At 48.0% G+C, this 24,675-nt stretch overlaps 1 protein-coding gene across 5 annotated transcripts in view; it reads left to right on the top strand.

The window, feature by feature from the left end:
- The window catches only part of DPP6 (dipeptidyl peptidase like 6), a 944,937-nt gene that overhangs the window by 445,510 nt on the left and 474,752 nt on the right, over positions 1-24,675 (top strand). The window contains exon 1 of one of the 5 annotated variants that reach the window (XM_027051279.2): positions 8,083-8,473. The exons of the other annotated variants lie outside the window; for them this stretch is intronic. Within the exon in view, the coding sequence (XP_026907080.1) occupies positions 8,417-8,473 (57 nt within the window). The 5' untranslated portion in view covers positions 8,083-8,416. Of the gene's footprint in view, positions 1-8,082; positions 8,474-24,675 lie in introns of those variants that run through there. 5 annotated transcript variants of the gene reach the window in all.

Raw genomic sequence — 24,675 nt, 5'->3', positions numbered from 1 at the left:
ATGTTTTGTTTGATGGGCAACTTGTAGTTTGTATGTGTTTTTGCAAAACACATGTTTTGTAGGAATGCATTTTTTATTTGTTATAAGGTTTTGGTTTATACATGCATACATCTGTTTTGTGTACATCTATGTTTATGTAAATATATACTCACACATGTATGTCTACATGTGTAAACATGGATATTTCTGACTTTTTTGCCTTAAGCACTGCATTTACCATCCACCCGTGCGACTCTGTGTACACACATTATCTTGCTTCTGATCACTGCTTAGCATTGCCTGGAGTGCATCCAGTAAATTCTACATAGCCCCTCACACGAGTCGGACACCTCTACTCCCTGCTGCCTTTCTCCTTGTACTTCCTAAGGCAGGACCAAAAGGCATTTATCTGCTACAAGGTTCCCTCTCCTGTGAGGCCATGAAGACAGATTTCCTGACTTAGCACATAATAATTTCTCAGTAAACACAGAGCTGTTGACTTCCCAGGCAGCTGGAGACAGTGGCCTCAGTCCCCAGGAAGAGCGCTTAGCATGACCTTATCTTGCAAAGGTTTGTGATCAGCGAGGGGAGCGTCTTTTAGGGAGAAAAGAAGTGAAGATCATTCAGATATGATATGAGGTTGTCACTGGACTCTTTGGACTCTGCCACCTTATTAATTTATCCAAACAAATATTTTTGAGCACTTACCGTAAGTGATGGCGGTATGGATTTGGCAGACCACTTGAATGCTTTCAGCATTCCTCAAATGCATAGGAGCCTCCTGCTTCTGGGGCACCGAACCCTGTCCCGTGAAAGTGTTGTGCATCTGGAGAGGGTGCTGTAGGATGTGCACTGGGGGTGTGGTGCGGACAGTCGGCTCCACAAGACAGGAGATGGGCTCTGACGGGCCGGTGGGCGGTGAGCTGAGGCCAACAGTGGAACACGTTAGGCTTCTCCTATCATCTTTCCTTTCTGGGGGTTGTGGAGCTGGTCTGCTTTGATCCTGGAAGGTTTTTTCCTGTTGAATTTGGGATTCTGAATGGATCCACACACCTTTAGTTGACGTGCAACGGAGTTACTGCGGGCCAGGGATCATACTAGCTAGTATGTAAGCAAATGGGCGCAGCTGCATTCCAATAAAACTGTACTTAAAGCACAGGAAGTGGACTGCATTAGGCCCATGGGCCATAGCATGCGGGCCCTGATTTAGAGGCTCACCCATTTGCTACCTCTAGTACCCATCTTTGCTACGTCGAATGAGACAGATCTGTAAGTGTTCCTTCCTTATTTCATTGGCTGTAATTCTATGGGGACACTCTTAGCGCAACTTTAGGAGGAAAACAGAGACGACAGAAGAGGAATTTGTACTGTGTTGACTTGAATTCAGAACACCTAAAGTAACAGTGACTTACCCAAGAGAGAAGTCCATTTGTCTTTCCTGTATATAAGTTTTGGAGGTAAGCAGCCAGGGACGCTATGGCTATTCCTTCTCACAAGGTCCTTGGGTCTCTGGGCGCCTTCCCAAGGGTTTATCCTACCAATGGTCTCGATCTCATGGCTCAAGACTGTGGTAAGCATTCCAGGTAGAAAGGTGGGGAAGGGAAGGAGGAGAAGAGTAAATTGAGAATATTAAGATACTACTATCTATCACTTCTACTTATGGCCTGTCACCGTTAATTTTATGTACCAACGTGCCTGGGTCATGGGACGCAGTTTTTGGTCAAACTAGGTATCGCTATGGTTTTTGTTTTCTTTCCTTTTTTTCTTTTTGAATTGGTTTTGTGTTTGTTTTTCTGAATGTGATTAACATTTAAAGCAGTAGACTTTGAGTAAAGCAGATTACCCTCCATGATGTCGGTGGGCCTTATCCAATCAGTTGAAGTCATTAAGAAAAAGACAGACCTCCCCCGAGGAAGAGGGAATTCTACCTCCAGATGGCCTTTGACTCAGGCTGCTCTTTCCTGGGTTTCCAGCCGTTGGCCTGTTCTGCAAACTTCAGATTTGCAAGCCCCCACATTGAGTGAGCCAATTCCTTAATACATAAATAATGTAAATATTATTTATATTATTAATTATTAATATATTAATTATATATAAATAATACAAATATATAAGTTTTATATTATATATATTATATATATGTATATATATATAATATAAATTTATATAAATTTATATATATATAAACCCTATTGGTCTTTTTGTCTAGAGAAACCCAGAACCCAGTCTTTAGCAAACTTACCCACAGTCTCCTTCTCCTTGGTAATGCTCAGTATTTTCTTTTTATTTATTTATCTCCAAATTGCTTCTTTGGATCTCAGCCTGGCTCTCCAGGGAATCTTGCCTTGCTGCCCGTATTTTTTATTTTCAGGGAACTGTACGTTAGAAGTAGCTTCTCCTGCAGATGGTTAATGCTGCAAAGTTCAGAATCTTCCCAGATTCTAAAGACATCCTGATCCCTATCTTACAGCAGCGTGTAGGCCAGTGCGTCTGTTCCAGTGGGTGGGTTTGCCGTCCACACATAGTAGAGGCTCGGTAAAGCCTTGCAGATCCGATGTTCTTGACGCAAAGCTGTTGTGGCTGATGGGCTCTGGGCCAAGGCGAGCGGAAATCCGAGGAGTGGGAGATCACACCAAGCTGCAGGGGATCCAGGCCTGTGAGTCTGCAAACAAACTTAAGTAGCCGAGCCTGTGCCGGCGCCCCAGCCGGACACACCCGGAGCAGGGAGAGGAGGAGGCGAAATCGGCGTGCGCCCGCGTGAAGCAGCCTCTCGCCAGATGCACCTGCAAAGGGCTGATCGGGCTCGGGTCCGTTCGGTGAGGCTGATTGCAGACACGAGAGATTTCCAGCAGCTCCAGGCAGCAGGGTGGGTGGGCACGGAGGGAGTAACACGGCAGGACCGGCAGCTGGTCGAGTCCCCATTGGCTGCCAGGCCTGGCGTGTGTTCCGCCAGGCTCCAGGGAAGAGTCGGCTTGGCCCGAGAACAGGCGCCGGCCTAGTCCTGGCTGGGTGCAGCCTGACCTCCCAAAGCCCGAGATGCTCCTCGTAAGCTCTTGCGTGGCTTGAAGTGGGATCTTTCTGGACACCAAAGCAGGGGGGAGTCGCCCAGAGTAAGGCCTTAGAGAGACCCATTTAGCGACTCAGCAGGAGCTGGGGCGATCAGAAGCCTTCCTCTCCTTTGGAGAGTTTCGGGAAGCCACTCCTGCCCGAGCGCTCGGCAGGTGTTTGAAGAGGCACCGGGAGCGTGTGCGCGTGCACGCGGTATGCATGCGCAGCCACGGGCTTTGATGGAACAGAACTGGATCTAAATGCCAACGCTGCCACGTACTGCTGCCTACATGATTTGGGAGGAACGTAGTAATCATTTGAAGCCTCCATTTCCTCATACGTAAAAAGGGAGCTAATAGTGTTACAATCGTGTCCCCCTCCATCCGTGTGTTCATCCCTAACAGGCAGGACCTCAGAACGTGTTTGGAGGTGGGGTCTTTGAAGAGGTGAGCAAGGTACAGTGGGGTCACTGGGTGGGCCTGAAGCCAATCTGACTCGTGTCCTTATAAGAAGAGGAGATTTAGACACAGACACACACACAGAGGGACCACGTGAGGGCACGGGCCAAAGGGCCATCTATAAGCCAAGGAGGGAGGCCTCAGGAGGAACCAATGCCTTGATCTTGGACTTCTGGCTTCCAGAAATGAGAGAATAAATCTCTGCTGTGGAAGCCCTCCATCCATCGTGCTCTGTTGTGGTCCTAGCAAACTAAAGCAGAGATTTTTTAAGGGTTAATGAAGATAATATATATATATATATATATATATATATATATATATATATATATATATATATATAAAATCCTCAGGGTCATTCCTGGCACATAGACTATTTACATATTTTTTTTACATTTATTTATTTTTGAGAGACAGGGAGAGACAGAGCACAAGCGGGCTCAGAGAGAGGGAGACACAGAATCCGAAGTAGGCTCCAGGCTCCGAGCTGTCAGCACAGAGCCCGGGGCAGGGCTCAAACTCACAAACCATGGATCATGACCTGAGCAGAAGTCAGACACTCAACCCACTGAGCCACCCAGGCGCCCCTAGACTATTTAAACGTTTTCAATAGTCTATTCAGGCATTCAAGGCAGTGCAGTATGGGGGTCCTGAACCTGAACTGCCGAGGTTCACATTCTGGCTTGGTTCCTTGCTCTCTGGGTAACCGTGGGTTTCAGATTTCAATTCTCGAAATATCAATTTCCTTTTATAAAGTAGGGGAAGCAGGGGTGCCTGCCTCGCAGAGTTGCGGGGGTTGGACATACCGCGTTGAGCACAGTACCACATGCTGCTGTCATTGTTAGCGGGGGCAGGTAAGCACTGTCCCCTTGCTGAGTATGTGTGACCTCAAGTAAACCTTCATCGAGGAAAGCACAGGGAAGGAGTGTGGAGGATGCGGTTTTGGGGGGCGCCCCTGTTCCTGATTGAGTCACCCTGACTCTTCTCCGAGGTGTCCTTTCCACAGTCTCTAGAATTTGGAAGCCATGGTATTTATTCCTGGCGCTTTCCAGAAATGTGTCTATAAATTCCTTTTGTTGAGGGTGGGGTCTGCCCCCCCCCCATATTCGCTGGTTGATAGCTTTCTCTCTGATGGAGCAGTTTATTTTAATTTATTTTTTAATATTTTTAATGTTTATTTATTTTTGAGAGAGAGACAGAGCATGAGCAGGGGAGGGGCAGAGAGAGAGAGGGAGACACAGAATTGGAAGCAGGACCCAGGCTCCGAGCTGTCAGCACAGAGCCGGACGCGGGGCTCGAGCTCACGAACCGTGAGATCATGACTTGAGCAGAAGCCGGATGCTTAACCGATGGACCCACCCAGGCGCCCCTCTGAGGGAGGAGTTCAGAAGGCCGCGCTGATAATGCCCAGGAGAATCTGGTTGGATTCCCCCTGGAGATGGCTCCCCAGATCTGGAGTGAGACGCACCCACTTGCAGCTGAAGGATTAACGTGGGCACCACGGTGCTTGTGCCCCGGAGGGATAATGATGAATGTTTCAGTGGTGATAAAATGCAGCCCTTCCTCCCTGGTTTTAAGATTGCTCTTGTGGTAAGAACATTTAACACGAGATCGACTCCTAACAGACTGAGTGAGCCGTGCAGCGTTGTCCTCTACGGGCCTGGTGTCGTATGCTCCTCTCCGGAACTTCTCTGTCGCTCCTAACAGACGTTTCATCCGCATCCGCTCCTGTTTCCCTGCCTCGGGCCTGGCCATCACCATCCTCTCCTCTGCTCCCAGGAGTTTGGCATCTCCTCTAAGTGGGATCACGCAGTATTTCTCCTGTGTGGCTCACTCAAGAGGAAGGCCGTCCAGGTTCATCCGTGTTGTCGCGTTTGCTTGGCGGGAGAACCCGACCTTTCTCTTTTAAAAGCAGTCAAGTCGAATGTGCAGAAAAGTCAGCCACCTGGGGGACATGGCGCCAGAAAATCCACGGAAAGGGTCTGAGTGGCACAGCCTGGCCTGGCCTGGCCGTCCACTGGTGATTCTCAGACTTTTCTACCCGGCGGCTCCTGAGAACAGGGGTGATGAACGGGGGGTCGTGGTGGGTGGGAGCGCTCACGTGACCTCACGATCTGAAGTCAGCAGGAGACCCCTTTCGGGGATCAGGTATAATCCCGCAAACGTGGGGGAACTGTCGTTACAGCCACATTCATTTTAGATGTAATACGGAAGGTCTTGGCTGAGAAGTGCAAAGGAAACACCCGAGGGGCCTCCCGCCCTTCCCTACCACCAGCACCCAGCACCCCGGGCTACCACCTGTCCTGCTGGTGGTCCTGGCCTCCCGGGGTTAGCCACAGCTCCTCTCAGATGCTGGGGTAGGATTTGAGCCCCCTCAGGAGTTTCATTCGGGAGGAAACAGGAGGACAGACCAGCCCTGAGGTACTCGGGAATAAGACCGAGATAGTGCCCAGGTTATTTTGCAGCTGAGGCCGCCGTGGTCCAGGTCTGGCCACTCGCTTCCCTTGCCCCCGAGTCCCCCGGGTCCCTGTGGTCCAGGCACGTGGCAGGTAACGTGGGTAGCGGCTGCTCGCCTCACTGTTCAGCCCTTCTTCCTGGGTCTTCGCGGCTGGGGTCCCAAGGGCGGGTTTGCAGTGACTCCCTGAGGCCTAGGGGTGTGACCGCGCGGGGCCATCCATGGATGAGCCTGGGGCCGTATGAAGGTCCCCCTGAGAGTCTGCGTGGCTTGGCACAGTCCTCGCGGCCGGGAGTGGTAGTAATTCGCGTGCAGACCCCCGGTAGTGGGGCCACACAGAGGAGGACGCCACGGATCCACAGCTTTGCTGTTCCCACCCTGTCCCGTGGGGAGGCCTGGACCAAAAGCAACACACACTAACCAGACCCTTATTGTGTGACCAGCGGTTTACGTGGGGTTTTCCTTTTTTTTTTTTTTTTTTTTAATTTATTCTCGGACAAACCACGCAAACTGCAGCTGCCTAGCTCGATGTCTTAGAATCGATGCCAAGCAAACACTTCCCCCAGAACGAAGTTCAGGCTGTGGCAGAGGTGGCCAGGCAACTCCGCCGTGATCTAGATTCATCCGTCATCTGTGAAGAAGGACCCAGGGCATTGGATCTTGCAAGCGTGTTTGCTTTTGGAAAATGACTGGTGGTCAGGGGCACTGGGAAGGACCTGAACAAGGGAAAGTCTGCCATTTTACAGCTTTTCAAGGGAAACGGATCTACTATGCCTTTCTCTCCGGAAGGAAGGATGCGCGGCCAGCCAGAAGGACTTTCTTCTTGGGCGTGTTTGTTGGTGCCGCCTGGAGGGGTGGCTTCCCCGTGCCATGGGGGCCTGTGGCAGCCTGAAGCTAGGAGTTAGGGAAGTGTTCACAGAGGGCACTGTTCACACACACAAGGGCAGCAGAAGGCCCCCGTGCACCGAGTTGGTCTGTGTTTCTGGAAGGCCAGGAGGCACTCCCCCCTGCACACCAGTGGCTAATCAAGCTTTACTCAGAGCTCCTCAGCTCTGCACACCTTGTGTCTCTCCTCTCCCAGCCAACTCGTCCCTCCCCTCCCGGGGGGTAGGGGTCCGGGGGCTGCAGCAGCAGGACCCACAGTCAGTGCTCCTAGAAACCAGGCAGGGCCAACACCATGGCCATCTCTGTCCTGCCTTCTCCTTGAGCTCAGGACTCAGCAGGGAGCCTTGCTCCTATAAGGTCACCCCAGATGCTTTTTTTCCTTTTTTTTTTTTTCTTTTAACTGACAGACACCCTTGAGATACTGGTTGATTTTCAAAGAGAAACAGGAGACTAAGTAAAAAGGAGAAACCTAGGAAGTTTTCTGACCGTGAAGGAAAATGAAGGCCCCCCTTTCCACATCTAGCATTTTAGCAGAACCCACCGGGCAAACAGAAAAGATGACACTCCTTGGAGCCCACTGCCCATCTGCCTCCTCAAACGCGCCGGGCACTTGGCACAAAGGAGAGACAAAGACTTTCTCCCTCGTGCCCCCTCCGTGCCCCCCCTCCCCCGTCAGGGTGTGACCTGCCTGTCTGGGAGCACCACTGTGGGGGCACAGGCTCGGCCACCCCCAGGCCTGGCAGTGAGCGCGGTGACAGTGCCCGGGGCCAGGGCACCGCGCCCCCGCCTGGGTCCCCCTCCCCAGCCCCTTCTTCCCACCCTGACGCCCCTTTACCTCTGGGGCCCCCTCTCCACTTTCCTTGCCCCTCTCCTCCCGGGGCACCCCCTCCTCACCCCCTAAGCCCCCTCCCCAGTCTCCCTTTCCTCCCCAGAGCTCCCTTTTTCCCACCCCCACCGCGCCCCCTCCCCCTCTCAGCTCCCTCCCCGGCGCCCCTCCCCACCCCTGCCGCCCCCTCTCCAATCTACTCACCGGGCTCCTCCCCGGGCTCCCCTCCTCCCTCCCCCCCCACCCCCCTCCCCAGTCTCCCCCTTCCTCCCCCGGAGCCCCCTCCTCCCGGCGCTCTCGGTCCCGGCGCTCTCGGTCCCGGCCCCCTCCCCGCCCCCAGGCCCCCTCCCCGCCCCCAGGCCCCCTCCCCAGCCGAGCCGTGGCGGAGCATGCGCCGTGCGCAGCGGGAGGCGGGGCGGGGAGCAGCGCGCATCACTCGGGTCCCCTTCCTGCACCGCGCCGCCACTTGCCGGTTGCTAAGCAGTTACCATTGTTTCTGTGGCGATTGCGGAGGCTGTTGCTAATTGGAGAAGCCCCGCTGAGCCGCAGCATCTCCCCTGTTCGGATCCGCTCTCTGCTCCTTGCATTTAAAGAGAAAACTAGGCTGGTCTACCCACTCGCCCTCCCCCACCCGCCCCAAAATAGCCGTGTGGTTTCGGAAGCATGGACTAAATCACACCCCTCCCCGCCGATTGGACTCTGGTGGCTCGGAACTCGCCGTCAGATCGCACCTGCCCCTGTGCCGGTGTGCGCCCTGGACGGGGGACCATGACTACAGCCAAGGAGACCAATGCTTCAGGGAAATCCGTGCAGCAGCAGGAACAGGTAATGCTGCTTTTTGGAGTGTGCGTGCGCGGGAGGGGGGGAACCTGTGCTTCTTGAATGAGCTTATATTGGAGATGAACGCCCTCACCTGAGCAAGAGGCTGGAGGTGAAGCCAGCGCCGAGTGAGCCTTGCTGGGGTCTGCCTCCCCGGCTCCTGAGTGCTATTTTTGAAAGATCCCCGGGTCTATCAATAATGCACAGCCACAGGGAGCAAGCATCTGGCGGCTTAAACTTGATGCCTGGGGACCTTTGGACAAAGGCCTGTCTTCTGCACAGCTGCCTAATTATGCATTTGTCAGTGGTCACTACTTTGTAATGGAGGGGGTGGTGGATGGAGGTGAGACCCCCCCCCCTCAAATTTCAGTGTATTCTGACCCTCCAGCAGGACTTTGGTTTGGTTCTATCACAAGTCAAAAGAGGACAGAGGAGCTCGGTTTAAAGGACTTTTCTTTTGAGACCCGTGTCCCTTTTCCTCCTTAAGTATTTCTTGAAGGAGTGAGCAGATTGCTGTTCATCCTGGGCATGTAGAGAGTGCAGCCTGTGCCCGCTAGGGAGGCTGAAGGATGCCCAGCTGGGACCGAGTGGGACCCCCAGGTGAGAAGGAGCAGGGCGCCCAGTGCTGGCCAAGGATGGCCAGGAATGCACTGGTGTCCCCATATGGCAGAGGATGGCCACTCCCCCTGCCCTGAAGAGGCTCGCCATCTGCAGAGGCTCCCGGTCTCCAGAGTAAAGGGGAACCTGCACGCTGTGTCTTGCCACTCATGTAGATATTGCAACTCCCTTCTCGAAGATCGTGAGGGCTCTTATCTTTTAATCACTGCTTAGTTCTCCTCAGGCAGATCATTAAAATAGATCCTGGGAGACACCAGTAGATTCACAGAGCAGTTTGCTCAAGCTTGGTAAGCCAACAGCATAAGCTGATTTCCCGTATTTATTTTAGGGGTGTTGTTAGCTCCTGCTTGCTAGGATTGGGGCCAAGGAAGGAGACCCCACCAGAGTTCAGGAAAGCAGAGAGCCTCTTTGGGGACAGTGTGTGATAGTCTCATCATGACTATTCAGAGGCGGTATGGAGATAACTTCGGATCTATATTTTTGGGGTCGTTTCCTCAAAACCCATGTTTTGATTAAAAAAAAAAAAAAGAGACCACCTCAGTAGTGGTATCATCATCATTACCGTCATCTGGAGAACTTAAACACAATTTTATTTCTTCTGGGAAGAAGACTGTGTAAATCCCGAAGTGTAAGAATCACGTTCGGTGGGAGAGCTCCTGTGAAGGTTAATGATCACTGTAGCATGAACGCCAGGAGGTTGACACCAACCCAACCAACCCCTCCTCCTTTTGAGTCATTCTACACAATACTTGTTCCAGAAAGAAGTCTGTCCACCCTCAATTAGCATCCCGTGACTAACTGGGCTTCCTTTGATTACAGCGTTCCTCACTAGGCATAAACCAAATGTGCCCTGGGCGTGCAGGCTCCAGAGAGGACTTGGGTAACCTTTCTGACCATGGGACTGTGGTAATAATTATGGAGAAAGCACATTGCTCCTAGGGCTGAGCCCAAAGGCGGGCTCTCAGAAGCCCTGTCCGTGTTACGTGGAAGAAGGCATGTGCACCTGTACAATGTCACTCTCATTTTCCCTAATACCTCCACATGTCACGAGAGTGGAAATAGTTAATTGGGGTGCGGGTTTTGGAGGGTGGGCAAGGTCTTGTTTGATTTTGTGCCTTTTGATCATTGGAAACCCCACATCCTTGTACCTGGGGCCATGGTGGAAGCCGTGGTTGGGCAGAGTGCTGAGGACAGAGGCGGCTGTGACCGCAGGGAGTGGTCAGGAGGTCCCCCTCCATTCTCGGTGGCATCTTCTTGACCTTCAGAAGGACACAGTGCCCACCCTGTGAGGCAGAACACATTGAGGGTCAGCGGCAGGACCAGGGTGGGAGAAGTAAGACAGGACGGAGAAAAGATCTCATGTCTAAAATTAATGCACCTTTAGGGGACGTTGGCTTAAATCTTACCAAAGTGCTCAAAACACAAAGAGGTAAATAAAATCCTTAGTCATGAAGACTGTTTCCTCTTCCTCCACCGTTTGTCAATTTTTAAAAGACATTTAAACTCTATTCTGTGTGCTCAGACTGCAGAGCTCTGAATGAGTTCTCCCATTCTTTATTGAGGGGATAGCCCCATCCCCAGGTGGCTGGGGGTTAATAGGGAGGCCTGGACAGACAGACAACATTTTTTACAAGACAGAGAAAGAGAAATGGATGCTGGTTTGTGGTTTGGTTTGCTTTGGGTTTTAGGTTGGGAGTCGTTTAATCGTCCTGCCAAACTTTGGGGCCCTGACACCTTACCTCTTATATTGGGAGGCATTCATCTGAGGATTTGGATTTTCTATAGCCTGATATGTATGTCCTATACTCTTTAAAATTCGGTTAGGGGCACCTGGGTGGCTCTGTCGGTTAAGCTCCTGACTTTGGTTCAGGTCACGATCTTGCAGTTCATGAGTTCGAGCCCCACGTTGGGCTACATGCTGACAGCTCAGAGCCTGGAGCCTGCGTCGGATTCTGTGTCTCCCTGTCTCTCTGCCCCTCCCCTGCTCGCACTCCGTCTTTCAAAAATAATAAACATTGAAAAATAATAATAGAATAAAATTTTGTTATTACAATAGACTAATAGTTCTTAGACTAACAGAGGTATGGTACAGTGTCTTACCTGCCTTGGTAGTCAGAAGCCAGGCATGTGGGTGGCTGCAGGAAATGACTTTGTATGCTGAGGGTAAGTAGAAATTAATGAATGATAAATCTAGGAGAAGATATGAAACCAAATGATTTGACCTATTCATTAGAGATTGCCATTTCCCTCCTTCCTTTTTCTTGCTAAAATATGTACTAAGAGTAGAGGAATGTGTGGAGTTGTTTTTTTAAGATGCTGTGTAAACACACTGGAATAAAATGGAGAATAGACTTCTAGAAGACCATTTCCCTTTCTCTTTGGATATGCCAGTATTTATTTTTGAATAAAGTATTAACAGTCTAGAGGTGTTTGGAAACAAAATATTCAGAAAGCTGAATGAGCCGACTTCACCCTTTGGCTCAGAAGCCAATCAGATGGTAGAGGCTTCTCAGTAAAACCCAAAGCCACGCTGGCCAGCGTTCTGCCGTAGCACGTGCCCAGAGCGAAACCTCACAGGTGAGGTAGAGAAAGCGGAGGCTGATTTGGCTACAATTTACTGTATTCTCTCAAACGAACTAAATCCTTCCTTAGAGAACCAAATTAAGGAATTTTTCCCCTTAAGTAAAAGCACAAATTTATTGTAAAGTATACTGTCTTTGTTTCAAATGACTTAAAATTGAAAGGCAGTGATCAGTAATACTGCTGAGAGTAAGAAAAGACAGAAAGATTAATTCTCCATGCTTCCAGTGAACCAGGAAACATTTTCGCTGAAAATATTGAGCAGGGGTACGTTTTTAGTGGCAGATTCGGTATCTGTGTTGTGTGTGGATATGACTGCATGCACGCGCGCGCACGCACACACACACACACACACACACTGCCGGCCTCACGTGCCACAAGGTCACAGATTTGGAAAAGACCTCAGGAATGCACCCCAATATCAGGCCCACCTGTTGGGCTCAGGAATCTCACAAATAAATGAGAATATGCCTTTCCTTAAAAGATCCCCAAAACACCCCTTTTCACACGGAGATATTCTGCATTCTCTTGGCGACTTGGATCTTTAGCTCTGTGTTAACTTGCATCACTTCTGTGTCTTCTGGAGACCTGGAAACCAGCTGTCTCATAACACTTCCTGGGTAACAGCTATTTTTTCGTTGTTTTTCACGTTTCTCTGAGCTGCACAAGCCCATATGTATGGCCCTGATGTGTCTATTCTCCTATTAAATCAGGAGCCCCAGGACCCAGTGTTGATTGAGAGGTTAAATTATTTATCTAGACATTTGTAATAACAATGCCACTGCTGAGAGTTTTCGGAAATGAATGAAATTTTATAAACAACACCTTCTGTGATGCAGCGTTAAAATGCACAGAGCTGGGAATTCTGTGAGAGGACAGACTTGCCCAGGGGCACACAGACAACGATGACCCAGGAGCCGGACTTCTAACATCTTCTGCCTGGTGCTCTTTGCATTGGATCCTGATGTTTATCTCAGTAGTAAAATCAGATACTGAAACGGAGGAACTGGCTTTGGCCATCACGAGAGTTAAATTTTTTATGAAACTCTGTTAAAAGAACAGTCAGTGCAAAACATCTGTAGAGAAGGTAAATCAAAAAGAAATAGTAAAAGGAAACCCAGAAAAACAAGACTCAGTATTAGGGAGTACGAAGGTGACTTACTTCCGAGGTGGTCCTTTCACGACTCAAAAAGTGACAGTGGTTGTGGCAGTCCTACTGGTGTAAGTTAAATGCTCTTCTGCTCATGCTCTAAGTCACTTAAGACACTCTGAAGAAAGAGAGAAACAGTCTGGCCGCCAGTTGGGTGGATGGGTGAAGGGGAGAACTCAGAAGTCCTCGGCATCCTAGAGGGAGTGTGTGCAGAACAGGATGTATAGGGATCTCCAGGTGGGTCCTGGCGAGGAGGGGGAGTGGCCGGGTGGGGGGTGGGGGAAGCAGTGAAGTCTTTGTGCAGAGGAAAGAGGGCTGGTAGGTGCTCTTCTTAGAGGAGACTCAGGACTCGGGACACTGAGTCTCATCGCCGGAGAGAACAGGGTCACAAAGAAGCAGTGACTAGCTTGGAGCCATAATCTGTCGCGCTTGGGCGTCTATGGGCATTTCCCATCTCCTGAGATGCAAGTTACGTGATGTATTAAAACAAGTCAGGGGCACCTGGGTGGCTCCGTTGGTTATGCCTCTGACTGCGACTCAGGTCATGAGCTTGCGGTCCATGAGTTCGAGCCCCGCATTGGCTGTGTGCTGACAACTCAGAGCCCGGAGCCTGTTTCGGATTCTGTGTCTCCTTCTCTCTCTGCCCCTCCCCCACTCACACTCTGTCTCTCCAAAATGAATAAATGTTTAAAAAATTTTTTTACAAGAAGTCAATAAGCTAGTGTCACTCAAGAGGCCTAGTGAAAACCCAAACAATCCCAGATCGGCTGTATGCAAAGCCCAAATTCAAAACAAACAGAATGCGGCTGACATTTCTCTCTGAAAAAGGCTTTCCCTGGCAGTAAACACATTTTATTATGTGATACTTACATTGCATTGAACTTAGTCCCTCCCTTTCAATCCTGGAGTTACCACTGAATGCTTAGCCAAGACCTTCAAACGCTCCCTGGAGAAAATCTGGGGAATTTTGAGGGTGGGAGGTTGCTTCCCATGAACTTTCACCAGAACACCGTCAGCTGCAGCATGCCTGTTGGATGCCGGTCACTGATAGTCACGAACAGTTACCATGTGTCTGTCTCAGCGGGAATTGTGGCATTATTATCCTTTATGGAGATGAGCTGTGCCTGTGTTTGGCATTAATTGATTTGGTTTCGTGATGGACATCTTTCACCCGCTCTCATGAGAAAGGGCAGAAGGAGTCCGTTAATCCAGACTGAAAGTTCAGGGAAAGACTCAAATTTGCGGAGGAAGCGAGTCTCTATAAGCGTGTGGAGATGGACGGTTGTTTGAAGCCCTTGCTTTAAAAAGGTGTTACGTGGGGGCGCCTTGGTGGCTCAGTCCGTTGAGCATCTGACTTCAGCTCAGGTCATGATCTCACGGTTCGTGGGTTCAAGCCCCATGTTGGGCTCTGTGCTGTCAGTGCAAAGCCTGCTTTGGATCCTCTGTCCCCCTCTGTCTGCTCCTCCCCCACTTGCTTGCTCTCCCTCTATCTCTCTCTCCCAAAACTAAACATTAACAACAACAACAAAAAAAGTAAAAGGTGTTGTGTGGAGATCATGTATTCTTGGTTCAGAGGTCGTTTGGAAAGCTAAAATGTTTTTATTTCAGGTTCCAGGTCTTGTTGCCTTGTGGCCTCAGAGCATAGGAGTGGGAACCACATCGGTGAGGTGGGATTGAACCCTAATCCTTGGTTGGTGTCATTCTGCAGGAGGCTGACATTCTTATGTCCTTCCTGCCTTGGCTGGTGGTGTCCCTTGAAGTGGGGACATAAAGGAAAGGAGGGGGCGGGAGGATCCAGGAAAAGTAGCCCAGGTGACGTGATCCGATCCAGATTCCGAGTCCTTCTTTTTCCTCCATCACCTTCTTCATGCCCTGTCCCGCGTGGGTCTCGACGGCTACTGGCACCTGCAACAGGCCATTATTTGCTCAGAGTTGACTCTGCTAGAACTTTCATGTGTGCCGATCCACCTGGCCCTCACTAAACGACTGGGGCAAAACCCAATCCCTACGAAGAGTATAAGCCTGTCCGTGCAATGTGTTACTTGCCTCGAGAGCATCCGTAACCTGAACAATGGCCACCGGTAATGAAACCCAGAGGGATTGTTAATGGTTGGAATTTCGAGCCCAAAGTTATAGGACAGCCAATGGAACAACAGCAAAAACAAAACAAATACACTGTTTACTCATAGTCATTAATGACAAATTAAGTAGCGGTCATGGGGAGGACAGTCTTGGCACCCTTGGAATTACTGATAGGTTACACACATACCTGCAAGTACCTGTTCTCACTGCATTTATATAAGAGCTGGCCTTGTATCAGGCAAGTCCCAAGTAACAATCCCTGTTGCTGCTTCTGGCTTCCGATTCTAGGAGGATTTTGTGGCATTGGAGTAGAAAGAAATGTGCAGCAGTCCCTTCTTAGGACAAATTGCCATCATCGCAGACTGCGTTTGGTAGGGGCCCCCATCCCTGTTTCACAGTGGTGGCTGGGACGCCATAGGACCCAGAGTGCAGTCCCCCACCGATGGCTTTGCAGAGCACATTAGTGATAGAATCAAGTCTTGATAATAGAATTTCCCGTGACAATTTATATATTGTCCCCTTACTCGTATCTGATCAGTGTTTTAGGAGATTTAACGTCCCCTGCCAGAACTCAAGAAAAACTGCTTCCCTACATCTGAAACTGCTGGAAACTGTGAGCATCATCTCCAGCTGCTAAGTTGTTAATTTGGAACACAGGCTTCTAAAAACTGTCCATGGGCGCGGCCGGGTGTGTGGAGTGGGGGAGACCGACCAGAAGGCACCGACAGAATCTGCTGAATAAAATGGGGAAACTGGTGGTTGGGAGGGGGTGCTCTTTCAAAACATTTTAAAAGGTCAAAGTCTGTTTTCCAACTTGCTCCTAGGATTCTTGTTGAATGTAATGGGGATTCATGGTCTGGGAACGATAGATTCAACCCTTTAAATAGGTTACCCACAGCAAGATGAACATCACAAGCAAGAATGCGAAACATTTTCTCTGTAGAGATTAATATTCAGCAGAGATCCCCTTGCGTGGTGGTGACATATGTTTTAAAATTAATGAAAGGATGTACTTCTGTATTTTGAAGAGGCAAGTTTTATTCTCCGCGGTAGAACATTTGAGGGGTTGTTACAGTGTTCACTCAGGGGATGCTAGAATTATGACACTCCTCACCTATCCTAAATCAGGTCTCTGGATGGGAGAGGGCAGGATACTTATTTTCAAATGTTAATAGCCCATCTTATACCCCATCCCCTTATTAGACAGATGTTGGATCAGAGGAAGATTTTTCTTTTGATGAATGGGTGATACGGAAGAGGGGAGGCCAGGGGAGAACAGGGAGCCAGCTGGGATGGCTGAAGGTTGGGACAGCAGAGGGGTTCCTGGGACCCGTGGGAGCCTGGAGATGATTCTGGAAAGCAGGAAACACTTATAGGCAAGGGTTTCAGAGCATGATGGCATGGAAAGTACTACAGTGGAAAGCAGCAGAGGATGAGTGAAATTCTGGAAGAAAGGAGAGAAATCTGAACGTACAACAGATTTCTCCTCAAAAGAACAGGATTTGGGGCATATAGGAAACTGGAAGAATGGCTTGGTCATAAAAATTATACATTGTGAGTGTCATTACTTAATCTGGGTGTGCCCTGATGGACTAAAAAGGGCACTGGAAGCTTCTGGCTTTCAAAGAGTTTAAAAGGGTTTGGGATGTCCCGGGTAAAATTCAAGTTTACTTAGAAGCAACAGGTACTTTAAGGCATTAAGGCACACACACACACATAGGTAGTAACGTGTGTGTATATAAATGTAGTATTTCTTGACGTAGCCTGAGAAATTCTTGAAAAGACTTGAGATAGTTAGAATACTTGGCTCTGATCGTTGAAAAGCAAAATAAACACTCCATTCCACCCCCCCCCCCAAATCCACATCATATAGGGTACACAGGTAAAGAATGATATTAATAAGAGAACTTTGTAGACAAAAGACTGTTCTGTCATTAAAAATAAGAAAGCCTTAATGCCTCAGATTTTTCTCAATGCATTTTATCGACTACCTGCTCCTTAGGAGGGTGGGGTGGGCACCTTCCATCCTTTCCAAAAGCTCTCTTTTCTGGAAAGTGGGAGAACAGTGTGCTTTGGTGTAGATGCCCCTGACTCTCACCCAGCTCTTCCTCCTGCTAGATGAAGGACCTTGAGCACATCTGGGTGATGCCACATCTGGGGATAATGCCCGTGACACTGGTGCTTTGAAGAAAACATTCAAGCACAAAGTACTATTCTTGGCATGGAGATTTCAAACCACTGTTTAGTGAGTACTCAACCACGTGTGTTCACATAACAACGATGTTTGAGTGGGTCTTGTTTGCAGCATTTGGTGAGGGTTTGTATGTCCATTCTAAGATGGGTTAGTCTATAAAATCATAAAGTGTTCCACTTTTAAGCATTTTACAGACCATCTCGCCCCATGATTTTTGGACTTTTGTTTTAGTAACAGAAACCTTTTCCCCAAAGGAAACAAGCCAAGTCCAACATAGGAAGGAGGTGAAAGCACTTCCCTAGTGGCCCCGACATGTCAGCAGAGCACCCCTCCCGTTCCCCAGCAGGGTGGAGCACAGCTTACAAACCAGGTATCTAATTCACAGGCTGATTTTACAAGGGAGGAAATAAGGCTTAGAGAGGGTGAGTGAATTAGCCAAAATCACACAGCTAGCAATTGCAGAATCAGAACAGAACCATTTCAGGGTTGCCTGGGTGGCTCAGGTGGTTAAGCATCCAACTTCGGCTCCGGTCATGATCTCACGGTTCGTGGGTTCGAGCCCCACATCGGGCTCTGTGCTGACAGCTCGGAGCCTGGAGCCTGCTTCGGATTCTGTGTCTTGCCTCTCTCTGCCCCTCTCCCCCCCTCAAAAATAAATAAACATTAAAAAAATTTAAAAACAAAGAACAGAACCACTTCCCCTTTCCCCCCTGTTTTTTGGATCCAAATCAGGAAATTTCAGGTGAGACATGGTACAAATAATATACTAAGAAGATTAACACAAAAACTGATATTAACTGGAAACTGCAAAGGAAATAAAGTAAGCATTATAAAGTGGGGTTTTTTTAATTATTATTTTGAGAGAGATGTGAGGAGTGGCAGAGAGAGGGAGAGAGAATCCCAAGTGGGCTCCCTCAGGTCCGCGTCGTCAGCACAGAGCCCAACACGTGGCTTGATCCCATGAACCGAACCATAAAATCATGACCTGAGCTGAAATCAAGAGTCTTATGCTTAATCAACTGAACCACCCAGGCACCCCCATAAAGTAAGCATTATAGATGCAAATTAAAACGACCTTGTCCAGAGATCAGTTGAGAAAAGGCATAGATATAGTTAAGGCAGTCCTTTGTCTTCATGTCTTATGGATAGATGTAGCTATTTCTTCTTTTTATTGCACTGTCCCTGGAGGCATTAGGGTTTTCCTAGCAACTTTTCATATTTGATTAGTTATTTAATGAGTTGCTTTTGAAATGAGGAAAAAATGAGGCTATAACAAATGTTTTTCTCCTGATTTTTAAAAGTAAGCAACACTTCGTAAATTCTACATGCTTTGGAAGATGGCAGTAGGTAATTTTCAATCTCATCTTATACTTGAATGACTTCAAAGGCAGTAGTTATACAACAGGTGTGGAAAGACAGCAGGAAAAGAGAGAGCAAACCCAGCCTGTCACCTGTACAGACTGGGGGCTTGGCCCCACGGGAGTTGGATGTTGAAACATCTGGAAGTTGTATGAGTTCATAAGCTCAAACTGAACCAATAGCATGAGTATCATTATCCTTGGATTACAGATCCCTTTTGAGGATCTGATGACAGCCACGGATGTGCTCGCCAGAAAAAGTCCCGTAACCTCTTGGTTACATGAAGCCTATAGATGCCGTCGTATCTGTCTGTAAACCCCCAGTGGGTGTCCCCTCAGTGTGGCCTTCCAGCAATCGAGGACCATCTTAAGACACATCAGTAGAGATGTGCTCACTGCTCAAACCTCACACAAATATTAAGAAGCTATCACATCTGGGTGTTGTACTAGGTACAATGGAGGCACCACACTTAGGAAAGAATGGGGGTGGGACTGGGGAGGGGTGGCAGGGAAGCAAAGGGTATATGATATGCCAGCAGTGGTGGAGAAGGGGTCTGTGAGCCATGGTGGGTGGGGAAAGTTTAAATAAATGCAGTTAGATAGCTGGAGAAATAAAGTATGTCTTTAATGTTTAAGGAATTGTTCAATATTTTTAGAAGGAATGATAGGATTGTGATCTTTTTATTTTCTGGGTTATCTCAGGCAAAAGATTAGGGACCTGTGGATTTAAGTACCTAGATGGACAGCGTTAGCTCAAGCCACCATCGTCCCGCCCCCAGGACAGTGCCAGGATATGCCCGATGACCATCAGCCTGGTCTCTTCCTCTGAAAGGGCAGGTTTGACTAGGATCCCTTCTACTTGAAGGTCTCAAGACTTTAATACCTTTCCTGTCACACAACCATGAGCCTCTGACGGACACAGACCGTGTCCTGCTGCTTACGTAGTTCCAATGCCAAGCCCAAGGCCCATCCCCTCAGACTGTTTGCACATTGAATCAGTGAATGAATGAATTTCGTCCTCCTCTCTTAGCCTCCTTCCATGAATCATGCACAGAGTCAAAGGGTCTGTGATTTTATTCGCTCAACAAAGGACTCAGGCTTTTGGAGCCCTAAGATCCAACTCCTTGCATGCCAGCTCACCTTGCCGTCCCTGATGCCTGAGACATCATGGCGCGTCTCTTTCCCAAAATTTCGCCCCCACCTGTTTTACCTGAAACCATTTCTCTACCACAGAAGCATCGGCCACTTGCCACAGCCCGAGTGTCAGCGGTCTTGCGGGGACTCCCGTCTGTAAAGTAAGCACATATCCTTTCATTTACCAAGTGGGTAGGTAAATAAGAACCCATTGGGGAGAATCCAGTTCTGCATCCCCAACACTCTTTTCCTGTTGTTGAAGCGAAAGCACTGACTCTTCCTCCCCCAAAGTGACTGGCAGAAACAGAAAGACAGGAGATGTGGATTGCGTGCCGCCTTCTCCCAGGTGCAGACACGGTTGACCCAACATTTGGGCCGACCCTCTAAAACTCAGGTGGCAGACATGCTTTGAGGGAAGAACAGCCAAAGGGGATGAAGATGAACACGATGGAAAGGTCCAGAACATTTGCTCTCTTTGTCCTCTCCTGGGTCTGGATTGGCCCCATCCAGATTGGTCTGGATTGTTGAACTTTTTTATGAGGCAGTGTAGGTTCAAGAGTGATTTCTGGTACAAGTGACAGGATGCAATGCTTTCTTTAAAACATTTTTAAGTATTTATTTGTTTTGGGAGAGTGTGTGTGTGCATGCATGATGGGGGAGGGGAAGAGAGAGAGAATTCCAAGCAAACTCTGTGCTGTCAGTGCAGAGCCGGACGAGGGGCTGGAACTCACAAACTATGAGAACGTGACCTGAGTCAGGCGCTTAACTGCCTGAGCCACCCTGGATAAAATGCTTTCTTAAGGAGAAATAAATGAAAGCATCCTGTGGCTATTAGAAGCCAGACCTCGGCGGCCGCGGTGTTAGAAGAGGAGGACGGGATCTGGGTCTAGGTGGGTCTGGCTTTGAATCCCAGCTCTGGCACTTAGCACTCAGGCATCGTTGGGCTCTTCGGATAACCTCTTTTCCATATGGCGCACCTGCTGACAGAGGGCTCAGGATGTTGTTGGGTGACAGGTCTAGCCCAGTACCGCGGGAAAAGGTAGAGGTGCGATGACGTGATATGAGCCCGGTCGTCATCTTCACTGTCCCTGTGGCCCCCAGCAGTCTGGCTGCAGGAGAGATGTCGCCAGAGGGATGCCCGGGTTTCCTTCATGTAGTGTGTTTGCTTCACTGAATGAAGTGGTTTACTTTCCCTTAATTGCCGCTGTGCTTGAAACCACAAAGAGATTTTGCGATTTTAGCACTTGAAGCAGTGAGTCTGAAGCCTCGGAGTCTGTTTAATTCACTTAGGCCTGTGGCTGAAAAGCTACATTAAGGCCCTTGAAACTTGGTTGTGGTTGATTGGTTGTCAGAAAGGTTCGTACTTGAACTAGGCACCTGCCTAGTTCAGCGATACGGATTATGAACCTGGTGCTCGCAGATTTGCCTGGAAAGCAGACTCCTGTGTTTTAAGTTTCTTAAAATCTTCACAGTGTGGCCGAACCAAGATTACTGAATTTGGTTTCTGAGGGACTATGGTCCTGTAACGAAGGGATATGGTAATAGAATTTTGTATTGGTTTATTTCCGTGCTGTACTATGTCTGTTGAAAATTTCGTATTAATATAATTGTGTTTCCATTGCTCGAATGAAGAAAATGATACTTACAGTAACAGACACTGATTGAATCCAAGAAAAAAATGCTAGAAAATAAAGATTCCTGTGCACTGGCTGGCTTGTGCCTTTTGTGACACTCGTAGTGGCTTGAGAAGATGCTGTCATCAAAGGAGGACTGAGGGAAAGAACTACACTTACATGTGGCTTCACTCAGGTCTGAATTTCACGAAAGAAACTCACGATATCTTTTAATTCTGTAGTCACGTCTGAGCTGTACATTGGGCGCCTGGGTGGCTCAGTCGGTTAAGCGGCCGACTTCGGCTCAGGTCATGATCTCACGGTCCATGAGTTTGAGTCCCGCGTCGGGCTCTGTGCTGACAGCTCAGAGCCTGGAGCCTGTTTCAGATTCTGTGTCTCCCTGTCTCTGACCCTCCCCTGTTCATGCTCTGTCTCTCCCTGTCTCAAAAATAAATAAAATGTTAAAAAAAAAAAAAAGAATGTACAGAGGATTTAGGAAAACATCAGATTTTAAACTTTCAAACAGTAAAACTTCCGACCTTTGCCTATGGGAGAACCCTCACGTCTAGCCTCGAATCACCCATTTGTTGGCATTGAAATTATTCACAGAGATTGTGCATTGCACAGTTTTGTTTAGAAATGTGTGGGAGACAGTTTGTGGATTCGAGCCCCACATCGGGCTCTGTGCTGACAGCTCAGAGCCTGGAGCCTGTTTCAGGTTCTGTGTCTCCCTCTCTCTCTGCCCCTCCCCAACTTGTGTTCTGTCTCTCTCTGTCTCAAAAATAAATAAATGATTTTAAAAAAAGATAAAAAATGTGGGTGGGAGATTTTAATGCTGTAGGACTCCTTAATTTCTCCCCCTTTTTCTTACTCTTTCCACGCTTAGGAAATGTCAATAATTACGTTACCCGCAAAGAGGTGTAATGAACAAGAGCCATCTTTGGGGAAACACTCACAATCAAGCCACAAATAAGTTACACTCGTGTCACCTATGCTCTCTCCTGTATTCTCCACATCTCTTCCGACACCCAACTACCCAACTACCAGACCAAAGCCTAGGCAGAGTACCTTAACACTGTTAGAATTTGTGGAAAGACAAACCCCTCGATGGAGTTCTGTTGAGCAGCATGAGAACTCCCCGGTTCCGGCTTACTGCCGTGGAACTGGATATCACTGGTGGACACAGGTTATGCCAGCGAGGTAGGGAAGGAGAGATGTAGGTCTGCCCCTTTATTCATCAGGATGTATTATTTTATTTCTTCCTGGGCTCAGCAGGTGGAGTGTAGCAACGATCCAATACCCTTTGTCCCCAGCCGTTTGCATGAGCATATGTGTGTGAAAAAAAAGCAGCTTTGGGGAGAAGTCATCTCTTAGCTTCTTAGTGGGCAGTTGACTCATTGATGTGGAAGATGTGGGCATCCACGTGCACATGTCCTCCCCTTCCGACCATCCTGTTCCCCCACCCCTCTGGTTTAGATGGACATCACTGGTGCTGCATTTTGCTTATCACTTGGTTCTTGAGGCCTGCAGCTAGGGAAGGAGGCTGGCATGTCAGAGGCAAATAGTAAGTATAAACACCCAAGGATTGCCTAAATGACTTCTCTCTAGAGCACCTGTCATCATGAATTTCCTCAACAGTCTTACTGATTTTTGTTAAAGTAAAAATTATACTTGATGATTATCTATCGCATGAAAAAATACAAGGAATGGTTTGATGTAAGGATGGAAATAAAGCAGTCATGTTTGGGGTGTGTGTGTGTGTGTGTGTGTGTGTGTGTGTGTGTGTGTGTTTGTCCTCAAATTGGTTTTGCTCTAATGCAGGTGAAATTTTTACTTCCAAAGACAAGGATAAAACTCCAAACATTTCTCTGCATAATTTTAGTATCTAGAATAGGGTAATAATACTATTTTATATTTGTGTAATACTCAACACCAGTGCTGCTAAAAATGTAACACAAGCTACATATTCTATTTTGGTTTTTTTATAGTAGCCAGGTTAAAAATTGAAAAGAGATGTATGGGGTGAACTTGATAATATATTTTATTTAACCCAGTATATCCAAAATCTTATTATTCCAACATTAAACCAATATAAAAATATTATATATTTTATTATAATGTAATACATAATAGTACTTGACATATAATACTATACCAATATGAAAAGGAATTAATGAGATCTTGTACATTCTTCGTGTGTCTTCTGAATCTTTGTGATTGGGTATGAAATACATATTTCATCCCCGCCCCCCCCCCCCCCACACACACAGCACATCTCAGTTCACAGTCACTCCCTGTTAAATACTGGATCTCTATATGTGCCTCCTGTCCAGGCTTTTGGGTAGAAGCTCTGTACCGTACTTGGTTTTCACACAAATTGCCTCGTGTCGTCTAATACCTTCAGTTCTACCGAGCAAGGGAGGTCTCGTCTCCTGGTAATAGGAACTGTGTCTGAGTCCATATTTTGAAGGGGAACATTTACCACTTGTGCCTCTTTTTGAACTCATATTGGCAAATGTAATCTTCTAAGGTTTCAGAAAAGGTAGTGCTCTTTCATAGAAATACTGAGAACTGAGAAAAAGATGGCATTCATTCAGTATAAATATTTATTGAGTGCTTACTAGGTGTTAAGCACGCTTCTGAGCACAAGGATCCAGAGGAAATACAAGAATTCTGTTTTGCAAATTAAATTTAGCAAACTTTGATTGCGTGCTAGTCATTGTTTTCTGCATTGATAGAAATTACACTGGTAGCTTAGATTACCTTTTACCAAAGAAAATGCACTGCAATTTCACAAAGCCTCATTTCGTTGTGTCCCTTTCTACACTCCTTGAGCTGAATACTAGCTCTTGAATAGGCAGCAGCCTCAGCTGGTTGAGGAGGGAGTTAGAAGATGGATTTAAATCAGCGAGAATTTTTGTTTGTGTGTTTATTACTGCTGCTCACTGGGGATTGGTGAAGATCAGAAATGGGAGGTGACCATATACAGAGGGTTCAATAATTGTTCTCCCCTTCCATGCAGACATTGGCATGTGGACTTTGGTTTGAAAGATCCTAGGTTGATGGTCTGGAATTGCAGAGGGCTGAGAGATCCAACTTTGGGGAGAGCTGCAGCCTTTTTCTGTAGATTCTCTTTTCACTCCTACAGAGAAGCCAGCTGCCAGCAGCTTCCCATCCCATGCCCCCTAGCTAGGTCCCAACTGGTTGCAGCCAGGAAAAGCTCATGGAAGGACTCTGACCAGCCTGGCCGAGTCACAAGTCCATCTGTGGGCCAGTCACCTGATTTGGGGGCAGCGTACTATAAGCCCACGTTGTGAATTAGCAAACGCAATCAGATGCTCATCCCATGTTATGATGCTATGCACATTTGTGTTTGTAGAAGGAAGAGAATTTGAAGGAAGAGAAGCCAACAACTGGGTTTCCCCTCAGTTCTTTGGGCGCCATGAGCATAATCTGGCTAAACTTTAATTTCTAACCCG

This window comes from Acinonyx jubatus, chromosome A2, assembly GCF_027475565.1.
Source record: "Acinonyx jubatus isolate Ajub_Pintada_27869175 chromosome A2, VMU_Ajub_asm_v1.0, whole genome shotgun sequence".
In the NCBI taxonomy this organism is placed as follows: Eukaryota; Metazoa; Chordata; class Mammalia; order Carnivora; family Felidae; genus Acinonyx; species Acinonyx jubatus.
This window is presented reverse-complemented; position numbering and strand designations above follow the sequence as displayed.